Here is a 20198-nt window from a genome sequence, read left to right as displayed (position 1 = left end):
TGCCTAATCGATTTGAACTACTCTGTCAAAGGCAGCAGTTTTTATCTAGACAAGGTTCCATGTTTAAGCAAAATGTTGTATTAACGACGAGCTGATGCTGCCCTGACGGTTCGATACAGATTGAACATAATTTAGCAGTAGTAAAATAACTTTTATTTATATTAATTAACGTGTTAAATTTGTTGTTACAATTCAATTGATTTAGCCTGAAGTACTCTTCATCTTTGATAAATGGTCAATCATTTTGAATTAGGTTTTTTTTTGTTTACAACCAGTTTACATTATTCCCTTAGATTGATTTTAAAAATTTGATAACCTACCTAACAACAAATAACTTTAACGTGCCAGATCCCTGATAATCTGTTGATCGGTTTACCCACAACCAGGGATGGAAAATCATTTACATTCATTTCGTGCATTCATTTACATTCATTTGCCTCCAACTTTTTTCATCAACAGAATACCGTGGAATGATGTATGAAGCTTTTGTAGCTTTTGACATTAACTACAACTTTTGTTAATAACTAAAATCTGAATCTCTTATACATGACAAACTGGAGCTGGTAGAACATGTTATTGTTTTTCAGTGAATGCAATTTACATTCACTGAAAAACAATGGTGGGTTCTTTTCCTTCTGATTCATCATGCATAAGAGATACTGATTTGAGTTGATTACAAAAGATGTAGCTAATATTAAAGCCTACAAAAGCTTCAAACACTATTTTACGGAATTATGTTTGTGAAAAAAGTTAGAGGCAAATGAATGTAAATGAATGCACGAAATGAATGTAAATGATTTTCCATCCCTGCCCACAACCATCTCTGAACGTTTCCAGGAAGAACATTCTTCCAGTGTCTAAAGACCAGCCAGGCGAATTTCGAGTCCGTGGAAGACTCTTCACGATCATCATAAGGATCAATTTGTTCTGAATCCTTTGCAGTTTGAGGTGATGGCATTTAGCAGAAGCAAGTCATTTGGTACACTACTGTAGCCTGGTAAAAAATCCTCCTTCTGTCTAGTTGTGGTGTCAAGTTAAGACAAGTAATTGGAAGTCAAATCGTAAACTTGCGCCGTTCAGTGAGCTGTCCAGAAAACAAAAAATCTTGTTCATCTGAACAACTTTACTGAAGACAGTAACGCTCCAAGATGCCAAGTTAAGCAAGTAATTTCAGAATATCTGGCACATCAGTGCCACCTGGAGGAAAAGTTTTGAGCTGAGGTGATAACCGCAACATTCTATCTAGTTGAAATGTCAAGTTACATACGCCTGGTGAAGGAATCCTCAATTGACTCAAAATTAATAAAATTTACTCAAAATTGCAAAAAATAGAGTTATTCAGTATTTTTCCCTGACTTGTTTCCGTGCTGAGCACCAATGCTACCAACGCGATAGAGGCAGCTCCCACACCTGGACCCTTCCTATCGACCCATCAACTCATGAACCGGGGACCAACGGCTTCACTTCCCTTCAGATCAGAGATGTTATGCCTCAGAACATCACGGTGGTGCCAACTGGGATTGAACCCAGGCCTGCTGAGGTGAGAGGTAATTACGCTTACCACTACACCACCTGCGCCACTTATTCATTAATTTAAGTTTTGCTCGATTATCCTCAAAAAATTGGCTCGAATATCAGTAAAATCCCTGGAAATAAAAATTTAAATTTTTTAAACTTTTACTCTGTTTACGAGTTAACTCTTATACAGTTTTCAGTTACTCTCTTTTCCATCTGAACAAATTTACCGAAAACCGAAACCATCTATTTGCTGTAATGTCGATTTTGGATCGATTTTGGATCGTACGCTGTTGCATAACCTCGCCAACGGCACGTCTCTCTCTGACTCTTTGTTATATCGAGTCAAGCAAGCAAGCAAGCTCGTGATTGGTGGATTACAACCGAAAGATTGATTAATTTTTAATAGATTACTAATGATAATCTTTTAAAATCTTTATATCAAATAAATCTTACATCAAATTGGAATCTAATGATGTAATGAGATTTGAGATGCATTCAATAAACGCCCAAGTTATAAGTGTTTAAAATCTGACAATATTTCGTCACAACTTATTTTTGATTTGCATACCCGTATATTTTATAAAGACGTAGTTCTACATAAAAAAAAAATATGGACTACCATTTGAACAAAAAATAAAAATGATATGGATGCAAAGACGTAGTGAAGGTTTGATATACCCTTGGATAATCATGAAAATTACACCTCTTTCTTAATTGTTTAAGCAAGTAAAAAATTTTTAATGGATCGTATATATTTATAAATATTATTATTAGATTAGTTAAAAATTTTAATAAGCGAACAATTATGCGAAGTTTCATGGAATTCTGATGTGTTAAATCTAAAAGTTGTTTATTTTTTCACTATTTGGCGAGGAACTGCTCTTTTGGAGAGAATCTTTTATAATAGGAGCGAATGTAGATCGATTTTCCTGCGCCCAGTTTTTCAATCACATCTCAAAAACGGTAAGAGACACTACTCTGAAATTTTCATCAGTGAAAAATAAGATATTTTCAAGCATGAGCAAATTTTTTTAGAAACATTGGCATCCCTAGTAGCACACTGGACTAGTATTGGGCGATGTTGAGGCAAGAATCGATCTTAGTAAATCGATTTTTTTTTTGAAAATAACGATTCACCGATTTGATCAATCATTTTGAATCGATCTTTTGAATCAATTAATTTTTCAAAATGGCACAGCAATGTTTCAAATATAACGGATCATAGGAATGTTGGTGCAAATTAAGCCAAGTTCAGTCTAGAGTTGATATTACGTTACATAAGCTATATTGTTATGACATTTCACCTATAATAGTCGTTTAGTGTGACGATTGTTATTATTTAGAAATAAATTGTGTAGTATGCAGTAAAGGTTGTGAGTGTCACATACATCACTGCTGATCATTAAAATAGGTACAGGTAAAATAAATGCAAAATTTTAGGTTGTGTTCATTGAACTTCATTTTATTCGACTTTAAAGTTAAGCATTTGATAGTGCAATAAAAATTAAGTAATTGCACGAGAAAACTCAAAGTTAAAACATTACATGACTCACTCATTAGAATCAAATATAAAATATGCCTGGTCAGTGAATAATACTATAGTATAGAAAGCTTGAAAATAATCGCATAAGTTTTATTAGACTAATGACGCTTAGTAACCGCTGTGCCCTCCATTGTTAAGTTGAACCTTGTTCAATCTACTTGGCATTGAATCAATTAAGCATTGACAAGTTTCCTTTGGTATATCATACCAATCTTATTGAACTGTGGTCCATAGTTGATCCTTATTGGAAAATGTTTGACCAGATAACTTTCTTTTAAGCTCGTTCCATAAATTTTCGATGGGGTTGATGTCAGGAGATTGACTAGGCCGTGAAATAACCGAAACTTTGTTTGCACGAAACCATTCCTTTACATACTCATAAGAGTGTTTTGGATCGTTGTCTTGCTGAAAATGTCATATAAGAGGCATAATGTTCTCTTCTGCATAAGGGAGCATAACCTCCTCCATGATTCCTTTGTGTTCAAATCTGGCCATGATGGAATTAATACGGAAAATGGGACCTACTCCATACCAAGAAAAATAGCCCCAAACCATGATGCTACCACCTCCATGCTTTACGGTCTTTACCATGTACCGTGGATCGAATATTTACCGGATGGTCTACGTGAGAATATAGTAAATGACTATTTTGATTTCATTTGACATGTTGCTCAGGATACTTGATTAGGTAAGTGATTTTACAGGTTTTATTTGTAATAAATGAACGATTTAAAAAACGAAAGATTCACACATGAAACAAAACGATTAGATTGTGGGAGTGTAAAAAGCAGGTAAGTACGGAAAGTACTTAATTCAGATATCCCAAAACTCATCCGAGAGGGTCCCATGAAAGCTAATTGAGTCCTGCGTTTTGCATTCAGCCGATATCGATCCTGAGTGGTTTCACCAGTTTTGAAGAATAGCCTCTCTGACGGAACACTTGTTACCATTCTTGATAAATAGTCTCGAGCAATGAGGTATACATGGGGATATACACTACGGATTTTCTCCCATGCTCGAAAAGGATCGACAGAACGTGGGAAAACAGGCTGATGCAAGAAATTTTGTAATTCTGCCGATATGCCCCATAGTAATCCAGTTCTGACATAGCATCTGAAATCGTATACTCTTTCGGTACGGTAGATCTGCTCAGACACAATTTTAACTGCCCGAACGTGAGCTGAAGACTCCAGGTAAGGTCAATATTAAATTGCAAATGCAAATGCACTGAATTTTTTTTTCTGGTGGATCGAAACAAAAATCGAATGAAAAGGATCGATCCTGTCGATTTTTGTCGTGTTTGAGATCGATTCAAAAAATCGATTAATCGATCCAAAAGAATCGATCTTTTGTGTTTCGATCCAAGATCGCCCATTGCTACACTGGACACAAGCCGGTTGAGGTAACTGCTTTAGGACTCATTTTAGTCAGAATCAAGTTGCTGAAACTTTGTGTGACAGATGTGTGCTACTTGGTTGCTGCTTGTCCTTCCAATTTTCCTTTACCCGATTTTTCAAGGAAAACATTTGTCAGATTATATGATTTCTGGATTGCTTAGATAATTTCCTAATTATTTTTCCAAACCACGTTCTTTCTACAATGCTTGATTAATAAGTTATAAATTTTCAAAGTACGTGATGCCTGGGAAAATCAGAAAACTTCAACTAAATTTTCCGGGAAAATTAACCACCCTGAAATGTTTTGATTTGTTTTTTTTTCGCTCATTTAACCATAAACTCTTCCTGTGGGCAAAATTTAATAAAATTCTAAGACTCTTCAGCACATTTTTCTCGATAAATAAAAAAATCCCCACATGTGTTGCATTATAAGTAAATAGAACAGAGTCATTGTCCGTAGAACAATGTGCGCACAAACAACTCCCATCATTCATAAGCTCATATCATTCTGCCGTTGTTCGAATAAATGCGGAAGGCAGAGTCCCCCATCCTAGGATTATTTCCAAATCCGACGATTACTTTCCAACAGAAGTGTACACTAGTCAGAGCGAAACCACCTCCCCGGACCCGAATTGGTCTGCTTTTGTGAAAAACCTGAACAGACAAACAACCGAAGAAGAGCCCGAGCCTCATTTCATCATCATCAGCTCTTTTCAGGTTCCGAGAAGGACCTTTCCTGTTGACTTTGTCCACATGCAGACACCCACACTCCAGTCCGAGTCGAACCGGAGCTCAATTCAACCGAAACGGGCCGATAAAACCAGCTTCGGCAGTCTTAGGCAATCCTGAGCTATTGAGCCAATAGCTGAAGCTGCCCCTTGAAAGTGAAGGGTGAAGGTGGGTTTGAAGACGTGATGGGCTCATGAAATAAATACATTTTCAGATAATTGAATTTGGCCCAAACAAAGGCAGACAATAGGTTGGCATTTTCTTTTCTACTGAGTCGGTGCTAATCACACAGTCACCCACCCGCCCGAACAGAGCCATTCGATGCCATAATTCAAACAATTTTCAAACGAAACGGAAATTACCGTTGAATCAACAGTTTTCCCATCGATTGAAGTATCGTCCTTTTCAGTCCACCCGCAAATTACTTACGGTCAACTGACCGGGCCACATTTTCTTTCCCTCACTGGCTTCTTGACCGCAGCTGGGGGTCCAACGAGTTTCAGAAACAGGAAAGGCCAGCAAGAAATATAATAATGTCCAAACAACAAGCGATTTCATTTCAGGCAGAAATCCTCCCTGATAAGCAGCGTCCTCGGCGTCGTCGTCGTCGTTGTCGTCGGTGGTCATTTCTGTTCTGGTTGTCTTCGGTTGTGTTTTGGTCCGTGTCGAGGAAGGCAGCGGCTGGTCAGCACAGGTTGACCGGTTTGAGCTCTCATTTGAACTGGCGGCGGGGCAGGGCTGGAACTATATCGTTCGGAAAATGCTCCACTGGATCCGGTTGAGAGGTTTTCGTCGAAAAGAACATGCAACTCGAACGGGTTGGCTTGAAAAAATTAGTCAACGAAGCGTTCTTTTTCTATCTCACATTTTGATCCTTAGATAAGTATTGAACTTTGTTGCCAATTTTCACTGCTTACTGAATAAAAGAATCCAACTTACGCTTTCTTGGATCAGCTTCAGGGCGGCCGACGAGTGGGGATGCTCCGATGTCATGATGAAGCGCAGCATGGTCTGCCGGATCAGCGGCTGGATGCTCGAGTCCATGGTGGAAAAGTCCAGGATGATGGCCGATCCGACGATGGTGGCCACGAAGAGGAAAATCTGCGTTCCAATAAACTGAAAAAAAAATGAGAAAAAGAAAATAAAAATCCATTTCAATTTTCGTAATAAGAGCACTCCTCCTGCCCAATTCAATATCTCATCAAAGTGCACCTCTTCTTTGAAGGACGACCGCACAAGCCTTTCAGCATTTTTGGCTCTCTCTCTCTCTCTCCATCATCCATATAAAGTATTCATCGAATCATTATTCTGGAAAACTAATTCAATTCACCTGTCTAAAGGGCAAACTCGTTCCTGCCCCGGAGTCAGACCACAAAAGGCTAGCTGCACTCTTTTGAGCCAGCCCAGAAATTCAATTTGGCCTTTCAATATCGGAGAATCGAACGGAAATCGCATCGTTTCCCTCGATCCGGAGGTTGCAAGTCAAGTGGCGCTGGTGGAGGGGGGGTGGGGCTCGGTTTATCAACTGGGGCTATAAATGAAAAACGCTCTCGAAAAGGGAGTAATATTTACTATGACTGTGGGTGTGTGTATGGCAGAGTTAGCTCGCGCACACGCCGGGGAAAAGTGCAGTCAAGGACCTCATTCAAAAGGTATTGCTCGCTTGTTCGTTCGCTGATGGAAATGTGCAGAGGAAATTTTTATTCCGTCGGGCTAAATTTCAAGTGGGAACATAGTGCGAGCGGTCTGCAGTGGGTGAGAGGGCGATGGTTATCGTTCGTTATTCACAATTTTCATCATAATAATAATCATCATCATCATCATCATCATCATCATCGCCATCCTCCTTTTTCAATGGAAATAGGTGCCCGATCAGAAGCCATCGATAGCGCACTTGGCTGGAAATTACACAGTAAGCTTTATGCCAGGAGCAAACAGCCAAGGCGAGTGCGGGGAACTGGGTTAAGCTGCCTACCTCTTTTCCCCGAACCCCACAATTCCTGCGCTAGCACACAATCTACGGTGAGTGCCTGATACTTAGCTCTTACGACAAGCTATTGAAAGGAAATTTTAATAATGTAAATAACTTTTATTTATGTTTTCTGTAATTTTACCCCCATCAACGTCTCCGGAGAGAGGGCTTTTAGGTGGAATGAAACGCTCCGGTGAAGGTAAGTGAGTTTGCTGCGACCGATGACGAAGGTGGTGATGATGGTGGTGGTGGTGGTGGTGCTTTCGTCGAAACTCGCTGCCCAGTAGCAGGAGCAGAGTAGCAGTATTTGGAATGATTGAAAGTGAAAATATTTATTCACCAAGTTAATTGAATTCACTACCGGTGCCAATCACGGGAAGGCTGATGTAGAAATAGTTGAAAAGTTGTCGTCCATCAACTATTCGTTTGCCAAGGTTTGCACAGTATTGAGTAGGTACATGGCGGCTACATCATGGATGTCTAATCAGGCCTGGTAAAAATCGCTCACATGCATTCGACATCAGAAACGAGCAGCAGCTTGTGCGTGCTGTCCTTATTTCGGTCCTTTTATCTTTACTTCGAATCCAGTCGGTGACCGCTGAACCGAGAAAATTTGACTTTTAAGTGACTGTGGATGAGTTCATAGTGATTCTTGTTTCCACGCTGAATTATGTTTACGTGCATTGCACAATGGGACTTTTTGACGTAGACTACATCTTACTGAAAGTTACAGGGGGTAAATCGAAAATTGTGACCATCACGAAAAGGTGTTAGGTTTTAAACAATTCTTACTTTGCCACTGATAGATCAAATTACAATCCTAATATACCAATCGATAGGAAATAATTTTACGAATCTGCTGAAATAAATGCTTTTCCAATTTTCCATAAAAAGTTTTTGAAAAATGTATAGCTGTGTTTGATAAAATAGCAGCGCTTGTCGATTTTCATACAAAATGATCAACTTTGACATGATGTAACTTTGTTGACTTTTAATCAATTGAGCTGAAACGTTCGCCAAAGGACTGCAAATATGTTCTATTTTACAATTTCAAAATATAAAATAATTGGAAACACCTGCCGGAAAGTGCTCACAACGTAATTTTTTTCAAAATAAAAACAGTTTTTTATTTTAAACATTTTAAACTATTATGTTCGTTTGTTACCCAAGCAACACAGAAAACATCTCAATTCTTTTATTTTTCTTTTTAAGTTACCCAGAAATCCCTTAAATGGTACAGGGAATACATCTTGATACGACAAAGTTTCAACTTTGTTGCTTCATTTACTTTAGGTCACAATAATGAAACTCAATTGTTTCAATGTACTGCTTAGATGACCTGTCAAATAATGCCTCAAATGGGAAGAGCAAACATGTTACACTCAAATTGGTATGAAGTTATATGCTACGTGATATTGTATGAAACACTTGAGCAACAAATCTAACTTGTGGGAGTTCTATAAAACATTATGTTTCTTAAAACTTTGGTGCAACAGAGTGTGAACTATATGTTAATTGTACCTATTGAGCAACTGTTTCGAAATGTTACTAAAAAGTTGACGAACCAAGATGTGTTGAAGAACCTATTTGCAATCTTGTTCCAATTATGCGTATGAATCTATAAGTTTTCAAACTTCGTTTTGCAACCAACTGAATCAAGTTGTCACTGTAAAGGTTTGTTGTAACCATCTAGTATCTACCATGGCTCAAATATGTCTTGTCACTTTGATGTTGTAAAATATTTTTGGACAACATTGGCAAAAGCGGAGAAATCGTAATGCATGTGCTAACATCTGCATAAGAAATGGAAACCACGACGAGGACGATAGGATTACGGGTGGCGGGGGACGATGGTGACTAAAGACGATGCCAACAGCGGCTGGCGTGGCCGTAGTCTCTCAACCAAGCGGGTGTTCCAAAGGGCTAAATAGAACGGTGAGAAGCCTGAGGTGACGATAGATTGGTTGTTGGGGGCAGCAAATATATTGATACCGCCGAACGGAGATGTGGCCGTTGAAGATCCGTTAGAGACGGAGCTCGTATTTGCCAAAACTGCTGGCGAACTGGAAACAGCACCAAATAGCGGCTTATAATGCCGAAACCTGATGACTGCTGGCGGAGGAGCTGCACCGATGCCGCTACCACTCGATATCACATTGCTACTGACAAGTGACGTTTAAAGCACGCACATACTCAACAAATTCTATGATTGTTCAAACTACGCATTTGCTACTTAATTTCCACATAACTGGAACATGGATACCATCGATAATACGTAATGGTGCAGTTATGTTGACAAATCGTTGCGGTGTTGTTGCAGTTCAATATGAATAATTAATTTTAATATCCACTCATCTGCAACGTAAAAAATACTTGTTGTAAACTTTTCATGATGTCTTGAAAAATAGCTACATTATTGTAACGTACTATTTAACATGTTTGCAACAGTTCAGTGAGCTGGATTATATCTGGACGAACCGTACACTACCGGCCGAAATTATGTAGCTATAATGGAAAATGTTCACAAATATTCCAAAGATTAAAAAAATAAATCAATTCAGAATTTTACACTTGTTAATGGTTATGAGAGGGCGTTTTGATTTGTGATCGGTGCAGGATATTAAAGAACTAAATATATTAAGTTCTCCATTTTGGTTGACTCTATTTTCTTATGGTGTAATGCTGTTCAAGTGAAGGCTTTGATTTGTATTTTGTCAAAATTTCGATAGAAATCTTTGCTTTATATAAGCTATTTTTTAAAAGATCAGTGAATGATGACTAGATGATTATGAAAAAAAGTCTAACGGTTTTCGTAATCGACGTATTGAAATCGCTTTAATTCTCGTTCAATAAACTGGGAGTTGAAAACCTTAGGGTTTGAAGTATGAACTGTAAGCGTTGAAATATCGATCCCATTTACTAATTATTTGATAGTAATATTATGATCGACCAAGGGTTAAAAAAGCAAGGATTTATGTATTGACCAGAAATTGATGATACTCAGCAGCTAGCTGGTATATTTATTTGGAGTTGAATTTTTGTTTCTTGTTTCCGGGAGTCATACGAGTCCCACATCTGATCTCCAACAACCGTTTTGGAATCTGTAACCGCTCAAGTTTTTAATTTTTTTTTTAGAGAATATTGGTGGGTAACTATATTTTTTTTTCAGACATCATGGCACAAAGATGGACTCAAAGCCGCAGAAAATCAACCTTTCGGTTTTGTTGGGAGCCCAACTTTCTTCGACATGATGGAAAGCGTATTGTTACATGCTAATTTTCTATGAAATCTTTGGAAAAAAAAGAATTTCTTGGATTATTTATATCTTTTCCAACATTTGGGATCATCCACAAATTTAGTAATGGAATGGGGGGAGAGGAGGGTTGACATTTTCATTCATAAAATTTAGTAGGTGTAAATCCTAATTTTATCTTAAGCGATTTAATGCCAAAACACTTCCAAATAAATTAAATATGCAAATGCATGTAAAAATTTACCCAAATCGATATCTAACGATCTTCTGAACATTTAAAATCTTAGAAAGACTTTCGGGGGAAGGGCTGCAAACAGCAAATTTTACAAAGTCTTACAAGGACGGGAGGGGGATTTAATGATCATTCAAAAACCCTTAAATAATTTGTGGATGGTTTCCTATTAGAAAAATCAAAACGCACTGAAAAAAAATAAAATCGAACCGGTAAACTTTCGTTTGATTTTCAAACCCCCAAAATCAAAAATTTACACTATTTCAGTTCATAATATTTTCAGAATCAAAAGATTTTTTTTAAATACTGCAATGCTCATCAAAAATTGAGACGTTTGCGGTTCTATTGCAATGGATAGATAGAAATATTCTGTTAAAAAATGACGAAATTATGAAAGTTTTATCATTTTTCAGCATCAGACAGTGGGGGTTTGCGGCAATTTTAATTTGTTTTTATTTCATTTATTTATTTCCTTATTGATTATTTGATTTTTGAAATTGATAAAAATTAATACCATTTATTTTATTTAAAAAATATGTTTAAGTTTATATAAATGCATAAAATACTTCTTCTCTATATGCATAAAATACTTCTTGCATCTTTCTTTGCATAAAAAAACGCTTATTTGGTTTAAAAAAGCTGACCACTTAATAGGCCTTGACTGATTGTTACTTGTAAAGTATTTATTTTAAATTAACTATGCTTATTAGAATTTAGGTTTGCGGGCACTTCATGATATAGGGGTCTGGTAAGTGTGTTTTAGTTGCCCACTGATGTGACGGGGTGTGGCATCTACCAGCTTGTCAAAATATCTTGTGGGTGATCGGCTCACAACAGAGCGCTGCGTTGCCTTACAGAGATGAAAAAGTCCCTGGGTACATTATGTAGAGTGACCACTGACCATATCATTGATATTGCTTTTATTAAACATGACTTTGAGTTTTAAGAACTCATCATCATGCTTATTTAATTCGGTTAGAATGAAACCAAAAATTAATCACATTCGCAAACACAACCGCACATACAAATAAATATGGTTGTACTGAACATGTTGACCCGCAATGTACACAATTAGAATGCTGTAGGTAAGACTGGCAGCCATATGTAATCCACCAGAAATAATCATAATAAACTTATTTTGCAATTTATTCATGTTCACACCCTATTAACATAAAAACATTAAATACTTATTACAGCTCTGATGTTTTCCAATAGTTTGAATATAAATATTTTATTTTACAGATCAATTTTTATTTCGACATATTTTCAAGCTGCAAATTTGTGGCATCAATTTATAAGTTTTTGAAGGCGTATATATTTAATCGAAGCAAAATGTGTAATTTCACTTTAAAACCAGATGCGTTTGAAAAAAAGACTAGTTATCAATATTTTAAAGTAATTAATATAATACTTTTATTCAATGAATTTTTCTACGATTGTCATCTCTGATTTTGCAGTCTGAATAAAAACATCAGTATGCTTTTTCCGCATCACCTCACAAAAATATCCAATACATTTATGTGGTTTACTTGAATGTCATTTACATGTATTCGAAAACATCACAGTACTGTTTTAAATATTTCAGGGAAACATTGCTGTTAAGTCAGTTAAAACCTCATTTACAACTTGTGTCATTCAAATATCACGTTACATGCATCTTATTTGCAACACCTTATGCCACAAACATAAGTTGCAAAGAGACTCCACCTTCTGCGCTTTTTAAGGTACAATGAAGTTTTATATGCGGTGCGTTGTCCCCAATTTAGACCGTCTATTAGTCACACTAAGGTTGTTGTTACTAGCTGAGAAACAAATGGTGTTGCCTGGGTAATTGGGTGGGGATTGTTAGAATTTTGAGAAATGTAAAATTTAAAATCTCAAAATTAAGCTGAAATGAAAATTATTAGTACTGCTATTATCTTGAAAAATTTGACCTGGTTCTCACTTTCCGGCAGGTGCTTACAAAAATTTAATATTTTGCTATCGTAAAATTGAACATGTTTGTAGTTCTTTGGCGAACCTTTCAGCTCAATTGATCATAAGTTAACAAAGTTACATCACGTCAAAGTTGATCATTTTGTATGAAAATTGGCATGCACTGCTATTTTATCGAACACAACTGTACAAATAAAAAGAGATAATTTCCCTAGCCCAGTCATCACAACCGAGTACCACTTGGTAGCGCATCGTTCTGCTTGAACCTGTCAAGTCATGAAACAACTAGCTGTTTTGCCTCCGCTCATTTTCGCATCGGACAGAGGAGTGGACCGCTTAAAGTGAAAGTGGGTCGGTTAAGAATGACTCACTTAATCGATTTTTTTTTACAAAATAACGCAACGCTAAATCGAAAAAAAAAACTTTTTCGTTCAAAATATTGAACTTTAATTACTTTACCTAGCTATTTTTACAAGATTGATTTATTGTTTAAATTTTCTGTAAAATATATTCTATGTTCAATTTAAGGACCACAATCATAGTAGTCACTAACTTTGCTCATCAATTACACATGTTTTAAGTATGAAAAGTCATGTTTGACTTCTGTAGATAGTTCAAAATATTGTTAGGAACATTTCCTATGAAGATAATATACCTGTTACAAACCATTTTTTTTTTGTAACGCAACCCCAAGCATTAGATTACTGTCTTCTCGACGCAAGATCTCACGCAAGAAAAAGTAATAGTTTGAATCCAAGACACGACCGTAGATTTGACATAGGATTACGTGCTCGGTATCAATATTTGGCGACTGTGTTAGGGAAACCACTTTTTCTCATCACCGGAACGCCTCGTTTTATGATGGCAAAATTACGCATTTTCGCGCACACAACGCACGAAATTTTTGGTTTATTCATTAGATAGGGGAATTTACGTATTCTAGTCAATCTAAGCAGCGTCCGCACTTCTTTTAGCATTTTTTCAGCGTCACGCACATATATGACGTATCTGTTTGTTTACATTCATCTGCTGCTTGCTTCTATATCCATTCCAATCGACCGAATTTACAAAAACGGTTTGAAAGCGTTTTTACAACGCTCCAAACTTCTCAGGTGAGTGTGACTATTGTCGGCAGCCTCTTTTTCTTCGGCAACCTTCCCATTTGAACTGCGTGTTAACCAGCTGTTCTATTATCGGCATCTTGAAATAAACCCCATTTGAAGAAAAATCTGGCATAATAGGATTGCTCGGTCGTAGAAATATAATCAGATTGAAGCGGAAAGAGTTAAGAATCGTTTGGATGCATTCAGGGAAGTGTGTTGATGGGAAAACATAGTGAAATTATCGTTTAAATTTTGGTTGCCGAAAACAGTCAATGGATGCCGAAGCCGACATTTACCCTAATTAAAAAAAAAGCAAAAAGATTTTCTTGCTAAAATTTACCAATCGTCACACGGCGAATGAGAACGACTCAAATTTGAGTTTAGTTCACTCATAATCGCCAAAAGTGCAGGAACTCAGCGATGAGTTAATTTGCCTCATGTTTTCCCTGGATTTTCCAAGCAAAAATTCCTGAATTTGAGAAAAGTAAAGATTGGATTCACTCAGTCTATTGGTACTACTCCGAGACTGAATAAAATTTTCGTCAATTTCCTCATTTTCCGGCAGATTTTTTAGGTTTTCCACAGGAAACCATGAGACAAATTTTACTCATCGCTGAGTTCCTGCACTTTTGGCGATTATGAGTGAACTAAACTCAAATTTGAGTCGTTCTCATTCGCCGTGCAGATTTTTTGATTTTTTCTAGCGTCCTGGAGAAAACCCTACCTTAAGGGGGTTGCCCACTTTGGCGGCACGAAAAATAGGTCATTATCACGAATTTTTTTGAGGGTGAATAACGATCAATAAAAAAAAAGAATGCATGGTTTTGTCAATTTAAATGTCCTCTTTAATTGAGTTTTTTTTGCGCGATTGGATGTCTCCTGTAGCCGCTGCACCAGGTTCCCCAGGAGACCTCCCGTCTGAGTCGTCGCGGGGCGGGACGTCTGAAGGTCACACCACTGGAGCTGGAACAACGATTTTTTTTGTGGTTATTCTCTGATAGATGACCCAGTCTTGTACGTAGCCGTTATTAATTTGGTTGAAAAATAAAAATTTGGCGACGTTTTGAAAAAAAAAATCAGTCCGTTTTTGTATCCTAAAATTGGAGAGAAAAGGTTGCACCAAAAATCCATTTTTGATTCTTTTGAAAATCGGCTACGTACAAGACTAGAAAAAAAGTACTTAACTCGAAAATTCAATCGCCGTTTAAATCGAATGAGCCGTTTCTAAAATACAGCGCCCGCCAATTTTTTTTGTTTATTAATTTATTTGATAAGGCTCAACCGAATTAACTTTACAGAGCCGAGGATTCTTGGTCACTATACAATACATCTTAAAACTATAGTCAAAAGGTACAACACAATAAACACTTTATCTTCCGCTATCCAAAAAGCCTCCTCCATCAGAACTGGAGCTGCTTCCAGTAGTTTCATTGTATGGCAAATTGTTGTACGCCAACGAGGGTCAGAGCGCGTCCATTGCAGCAATGGATGCAAAACGTGGTCAGCACTCACACACTCATCACGAAACGGTTGCTTTCCAAAGTCGACGACGCATCGACCGAAAGAACTGCTGATGAAGAACAATGAGGAGGACCACACAATGGTTGCTGCCGAGAAAACAGACGAACGCGAAGCACACATCGAGAGTGGCCTGCTTATGTCGACAGCCGAGTGAACACTGAGCGCCCGCCAATTTTGAAAACATCGTTTAGATATAATCGCCGGTAACGGGCGGGTACTCCGAGCGCTCACCTGAGTGCGCTTGAAGCGTCTGGACACGAGTCCCCTAATCGGCCTATAACTTTGGAACGATGTCTCTTGGGGACTTGCGGTCAAGTCTATGTCAAAGTAGACATTCCAAAGTATTTTTTAAGTAAAAAAAAAAGATTTTTTAAATTTCCAGAGTGGACAAACTCAAAGTGTTTCTGGTTAATTTATAAGGTCATGTGCACTGATGCTTCTCCTGCTGATGACGACCAGACACCACCACTCACCACAAGTGGTGATTGAATAAACACCATTCGGCGAGACCGGATGGAATTCAATTTTGAAATCTGTGTTATGGAATGCGGTTTTCGCGTGAAATCAGAGATAATTTTAATTATCACAGCAACAGTTGCACATTCGTGCAATTTTCAATAGTGAACTTTTGAAAATTGATAAATTTTTAATCAGACCACTTTCACACCGCGACAGATTTTGGTTTTTGAAAATGCACCCCCAATGCTGCCTTAAAAATACATGGTATGTTAGATTTAAACTTATGGGAACTGACATCCGATTGATGACCTTGATAAATGTTCTGAAAATACTGTAACAAATTTATGGTGCTCCTGAAATAGATAGTTTTGCCGTGATGGTTGAGTAGTGCTGAGCTATTAGGGTGTTCAACACGGATGAGGCTGGTGAGCTGTATGTTGTTTGGAACGAGGGTGACGAGCTTGGCATAGATGGCCCACAGCGACTCACGAAGAGCTACTGAATCCGATCAGTAGCGGTGCGGCTTCTTCCTCCTTCTATGGATGCCCATGTGGGCTGCAGCTTGCTGCTTGCGGGCAGCCTTTCGTTGTACTGGAGAACAATATTCAACACCACGCGCCGAAAGCACTGCTGCTGCAGCTGCTTCTGACGACCGACCGGACACCACCACACACGGTGAATGAATAAGAATTCCTTGTTAGGGAAAGCACTTTTTGCAGGCAATCGGTGATAATTTGGATCACCATTGTAAAAGTTGGACATTTGGGTAATTTTTAATAGTGACCTATTGAATATTGAGAAAATGTTGATTTTATCAGATTCGTGGAACTATTAAAATTCGATTCGCTTGTTTATAATTAAAGTCCATCCGCTATTGACAGAGTTATAAGTGGTCAAAACCTGACCACTTTTCGTAACGCGGTCGATTTTGGTTTTTTGAAATTGCACCCCCAATATGTTGCTGAAAGACGTAATCCTACGTCAAAATCATCAGCACCGAGAGCATAAACAAGCTCCCGCGTGACGTTTTTCATTCACAATAATTGATGAATATTGTAAAATATCTTTTGGTAGGTATGTCAATTCGAAATATTTTGCGTAAATTATCGATAATTGAAAATGAATGCAATAATTATTCGGCAATGTCATCTGCGTTATGGCAAGAACTCTTTGATGAAAGCGCTTGAAAATAAATAGTAAAAATAATGCTAAATTGAGAGTATTTCTTAATCATGTTGGATACGCGGTAGACAGTTATAAAAATTTCACTATTTTAGAAATCACCCACCTTTTCCATTGCTAAAGGAGACATTTTTAAACCAATTTGATCCTCAATTTTCACAAATTGTTTCACAAGTATTTGAGGATATTCTGCGAAAAGTTCAGCCTTTTTGATGAAGGTGTTCTGATATATCTTGGTATTTTTAAAAATAATTGACTTGGTGAGGTGTGGACGTGCAATTATTCTTGATTTTCATTAGAAATAACCCATCAGAGATCTTCAAATATGAAATTATTACAGGTTAGTACATTCAAAAGGAAGATAAACAACACACTTCGAATTTTCTTGGCATGATTTAATCCATCATTTTTAACATCATTCACATCATTTCGGAATTGAAATATGCTATTTCAATAGTACAATTATCCAAACTTTAATACAACAGTATGGTATATAGAAAGATCGAACATTTCATTTGAATAGTGGAATTATCAAAACTATGCTACAATATTACACATAGGATGATCGACTTTTCTATGAAAGACCCGACATCTTGAAAACACTGTTTTGAAATTCATCCGCCTTCTTGGATCCACCATTATTTAAATAAACCGTCATTTTGAATCCACCATTTTGAAATTCATCCTCTATCTTGAAATTGTAATTGTTATGTCAATATTGGAAGATCGACTATTTTCCCGAAGACCCACCATCGTTTATTCAAAATTTTGAAAATCATTCATCATTTTGGAATTGAAATTTCCAATTGCAATAGTGGAGTTATTATGAGCATACAACAGTATTATATTTAGAAAAGGCGAACATTCTATCAAAGACGTACCATTTTAAATCCAAAATTTTGAAAATCACTCGCCATCTGGGATCCATCAATGTGAAAATAAACCAACATACAAGCATTGAAATGGCAGAACTTCCCTAAACTTTGACAGGACTTCCCTGAACTTCAGTAGGCCCGACCTTCGACAGGCTTCCGTAAACTTCAGCAGGGAGTTCCCTGAACTTCATCCGGATTTCCCTGATTTCCAAGAATTGAAATGGCAGGACTTCGATGAACTACGGCAGAAATATATACAGCATCCTTTGGTTTGTTTTTTTCCGTCGATCTTGTTTGCCGTGCTGAGCACCAATGCTACCGACGTGCCAGGAAGGCAGCTCCCACACCTGGAAACCTATCGACCCATCAACTCATGAACCGGGGACCAACGGCTTTACTTCCATTCCGAAGGAAGGCGTTGCCAGAGATGTTATGCCTCAGAACATCCCGGCGGCGCCGACTGGTATTGAACCCAGGCCTGCTGGAGTGAGAGGTAATCACGCTTACCACTACAGCACCGGCGCCGTTATATCAACAGTTATATACAGCATCGTCCAGAGGATAATACATACGGACGAACGGGTGTTAGTGCATAGCAAAGGATAATTTTTATAGCAGAAAATAAAAAGGTGTCAGGTTTAATGTTTTCGATTTTTTTCTTCTTCTGATTCTTCGATAATTATCGATGAAAAGTGATATGACAAAAATTGAGATTTATACATTTTGTATTTAAAAAAATATATGTATATATATATTGACGTTTTTTGGCAGGAATGAAAGAATGAAAAACTTACTATTTACTTCACAGATGGATTCTGAAAAGCACTTTCACTTGGACTGCTTCAATGATTCGGTGGATGCTTCCGACATTTGCGACAGGAGTGGGAAGAATGACACAGAGCGTGTGAGCTCATTCTGGAACTGAAGAATGTCAAATCGCAGCATGAGAAACTTCTACAGCGAATATTTTATAATCTGACGCCGGTGGTTGGGGAAATTCATCCAGGTCCGGTGAAAGTAGCGCTCGCTCCGCAGGAAGTTCCGGAACAACGACAACGCCATAAAGCGTCTGAATGCGTTTTTTTTGTAGGAAAACGAAATGAGAGGGTCGAGCTGGAAGTATTCATATCGTTCAAACAGAAAGCCGGAGAATCATTCAACTGTTACATTCTGACATTGCGTACACAAGCAGCGCGTTGTGACTTCCGGGATCGTGAGGAGAAAGAGCTGTTGCAGCAAATAAAAGTAGGAGCTTTTGATGAAAACATCCGAGATAAGGGTCTTGCGAGTGTTATGAACCTGGATGAGCTTATCAATTACGCTATGAATCGAGCAATATTGATAAAGCAGAAGGAGAGATCTCAACCGTTTCGTTCTGAAGCTGGCGTAGTAGCATCGGTAAAGATGGATTTGGATAGGATATCAGGATCAAGCGGTGGAAATTATGGTCAATCTATCAAGCGTGAACGGAAGTGGAAGAATGTTGGTCGATCTGGTATTGAATGCAACCGTTGTGGATCGTGGAAACACCATCGAGATTCAAGCCATTGGCTTGCAAGGAATGCCAACTGCTACAAATGCGGACGCTATGGCTACTTTGCAAGGAAGTGTATGGCTGGAAGAAACTCGTCATCGAAGACTCGCTATGCCTGGAAGAAATCTGATGCAACCAATACTCTCCGCGATGAGGATCCATATGAAGCAGGATCGAGACGGGGTGAATTCCGTAATTTGAAGAACGAGACGATTTCGAAGGTAGAATTATTTTCTCTATTTTGAAGGTATTTACTTTTGATTTTTTTATTACTATGGATGGATATCTATTAATATTTGTTAACTAAACAGTTGAGAGAGTTGTGACTACAATGTTACATTACTGCACTAAAACGATGAGTCTTTAATAAACAATGCTAATAATGTTGTATTATAACAATTTGTTTTAACAGGTTGATACGGCGAACAATGGTACTGTCACGTGTTTTATTGACCAACTCCTCGTGAAGTTCTTAATAGACTCGGGTTCGGTAATAAACACAATTACCGAGCAGGTTTGGGTACGACTTTCGGGAAGTAACGCTAAAATTTTCAAGAGGAAGTTCCAGAGCAATCGACAACTCACTGCATACGCTTGCCAAGCGCCGCTACAGGTACTAGTTGCGTTTGAAGCATGGATTTCAATTAACGAAAATAATCCCAAGTCGTATGCTGAGTTTTTCGTGATTCGAGGCGCACGTAAGTCGTTGCTTAGCAAAGAAACAGCCGAAAGTCCTAAAGTCTTGAAAGTGGGGTTAGCAGTACAAAATGTTGAACAAAACAAAGTAGCATTCCCCAAATTCCCGAACATTCAAGTTAGATTGTCCATTGATCATAGTGTCCCTCCGAGAAAAATCGCATACCTTAGAATCCCCGCAGCAATGGAAGTTAAGGTTGACCAAAAGATTCAGCAAATGTTGGATACAGATGTTATCGAACAAGTCGT

General features: G+C 37.9%; 1 protein-coding gene across 1 annotated transcript in view; it reads right to left on the bottom strand.

Moving 5' to 3' along the window:
- Positions 1 to 20198, bottom strand: part of Tsp2A (tetraspanin 2A) — a 179910-nt gene that overhangs the window by 34468 nt on the left and 125244 nt on the right. Inside the window, exon 3 of the mRNA XM_065224307.1 lies at positions 6127 to 6303. Coding sequence (XP_065080379.1) covers positions 6127 to 6303 — 177 coding nt within the window. The remainder of the gene's footprint in view (positions 1 to 6126; positions 6304 to 20198) is intronic.

This window comes from Ochlerotatus camptorhynchus, unplaced genomic scaffold (assembly GCF_037179485.1).
Source record: "Ochlerotatus camptorhynchus isolate MF236.1 unplaced genomic scaffold, CSIRO-AGI_Acam_v1.1 ptg000209l, whole genome shotgun sequence".
NCBI classification, from domain to species: domain Eukaryota; kingdom Metazoa; phylum Arthropoda; class Insecta; order Diptera; family Culicidae; genus Ochlerotatus; species Ochlerotatus camptorhynchus.
This window is presented reverse-complemented; position numbering and strand designations above follow the sequence as displayed.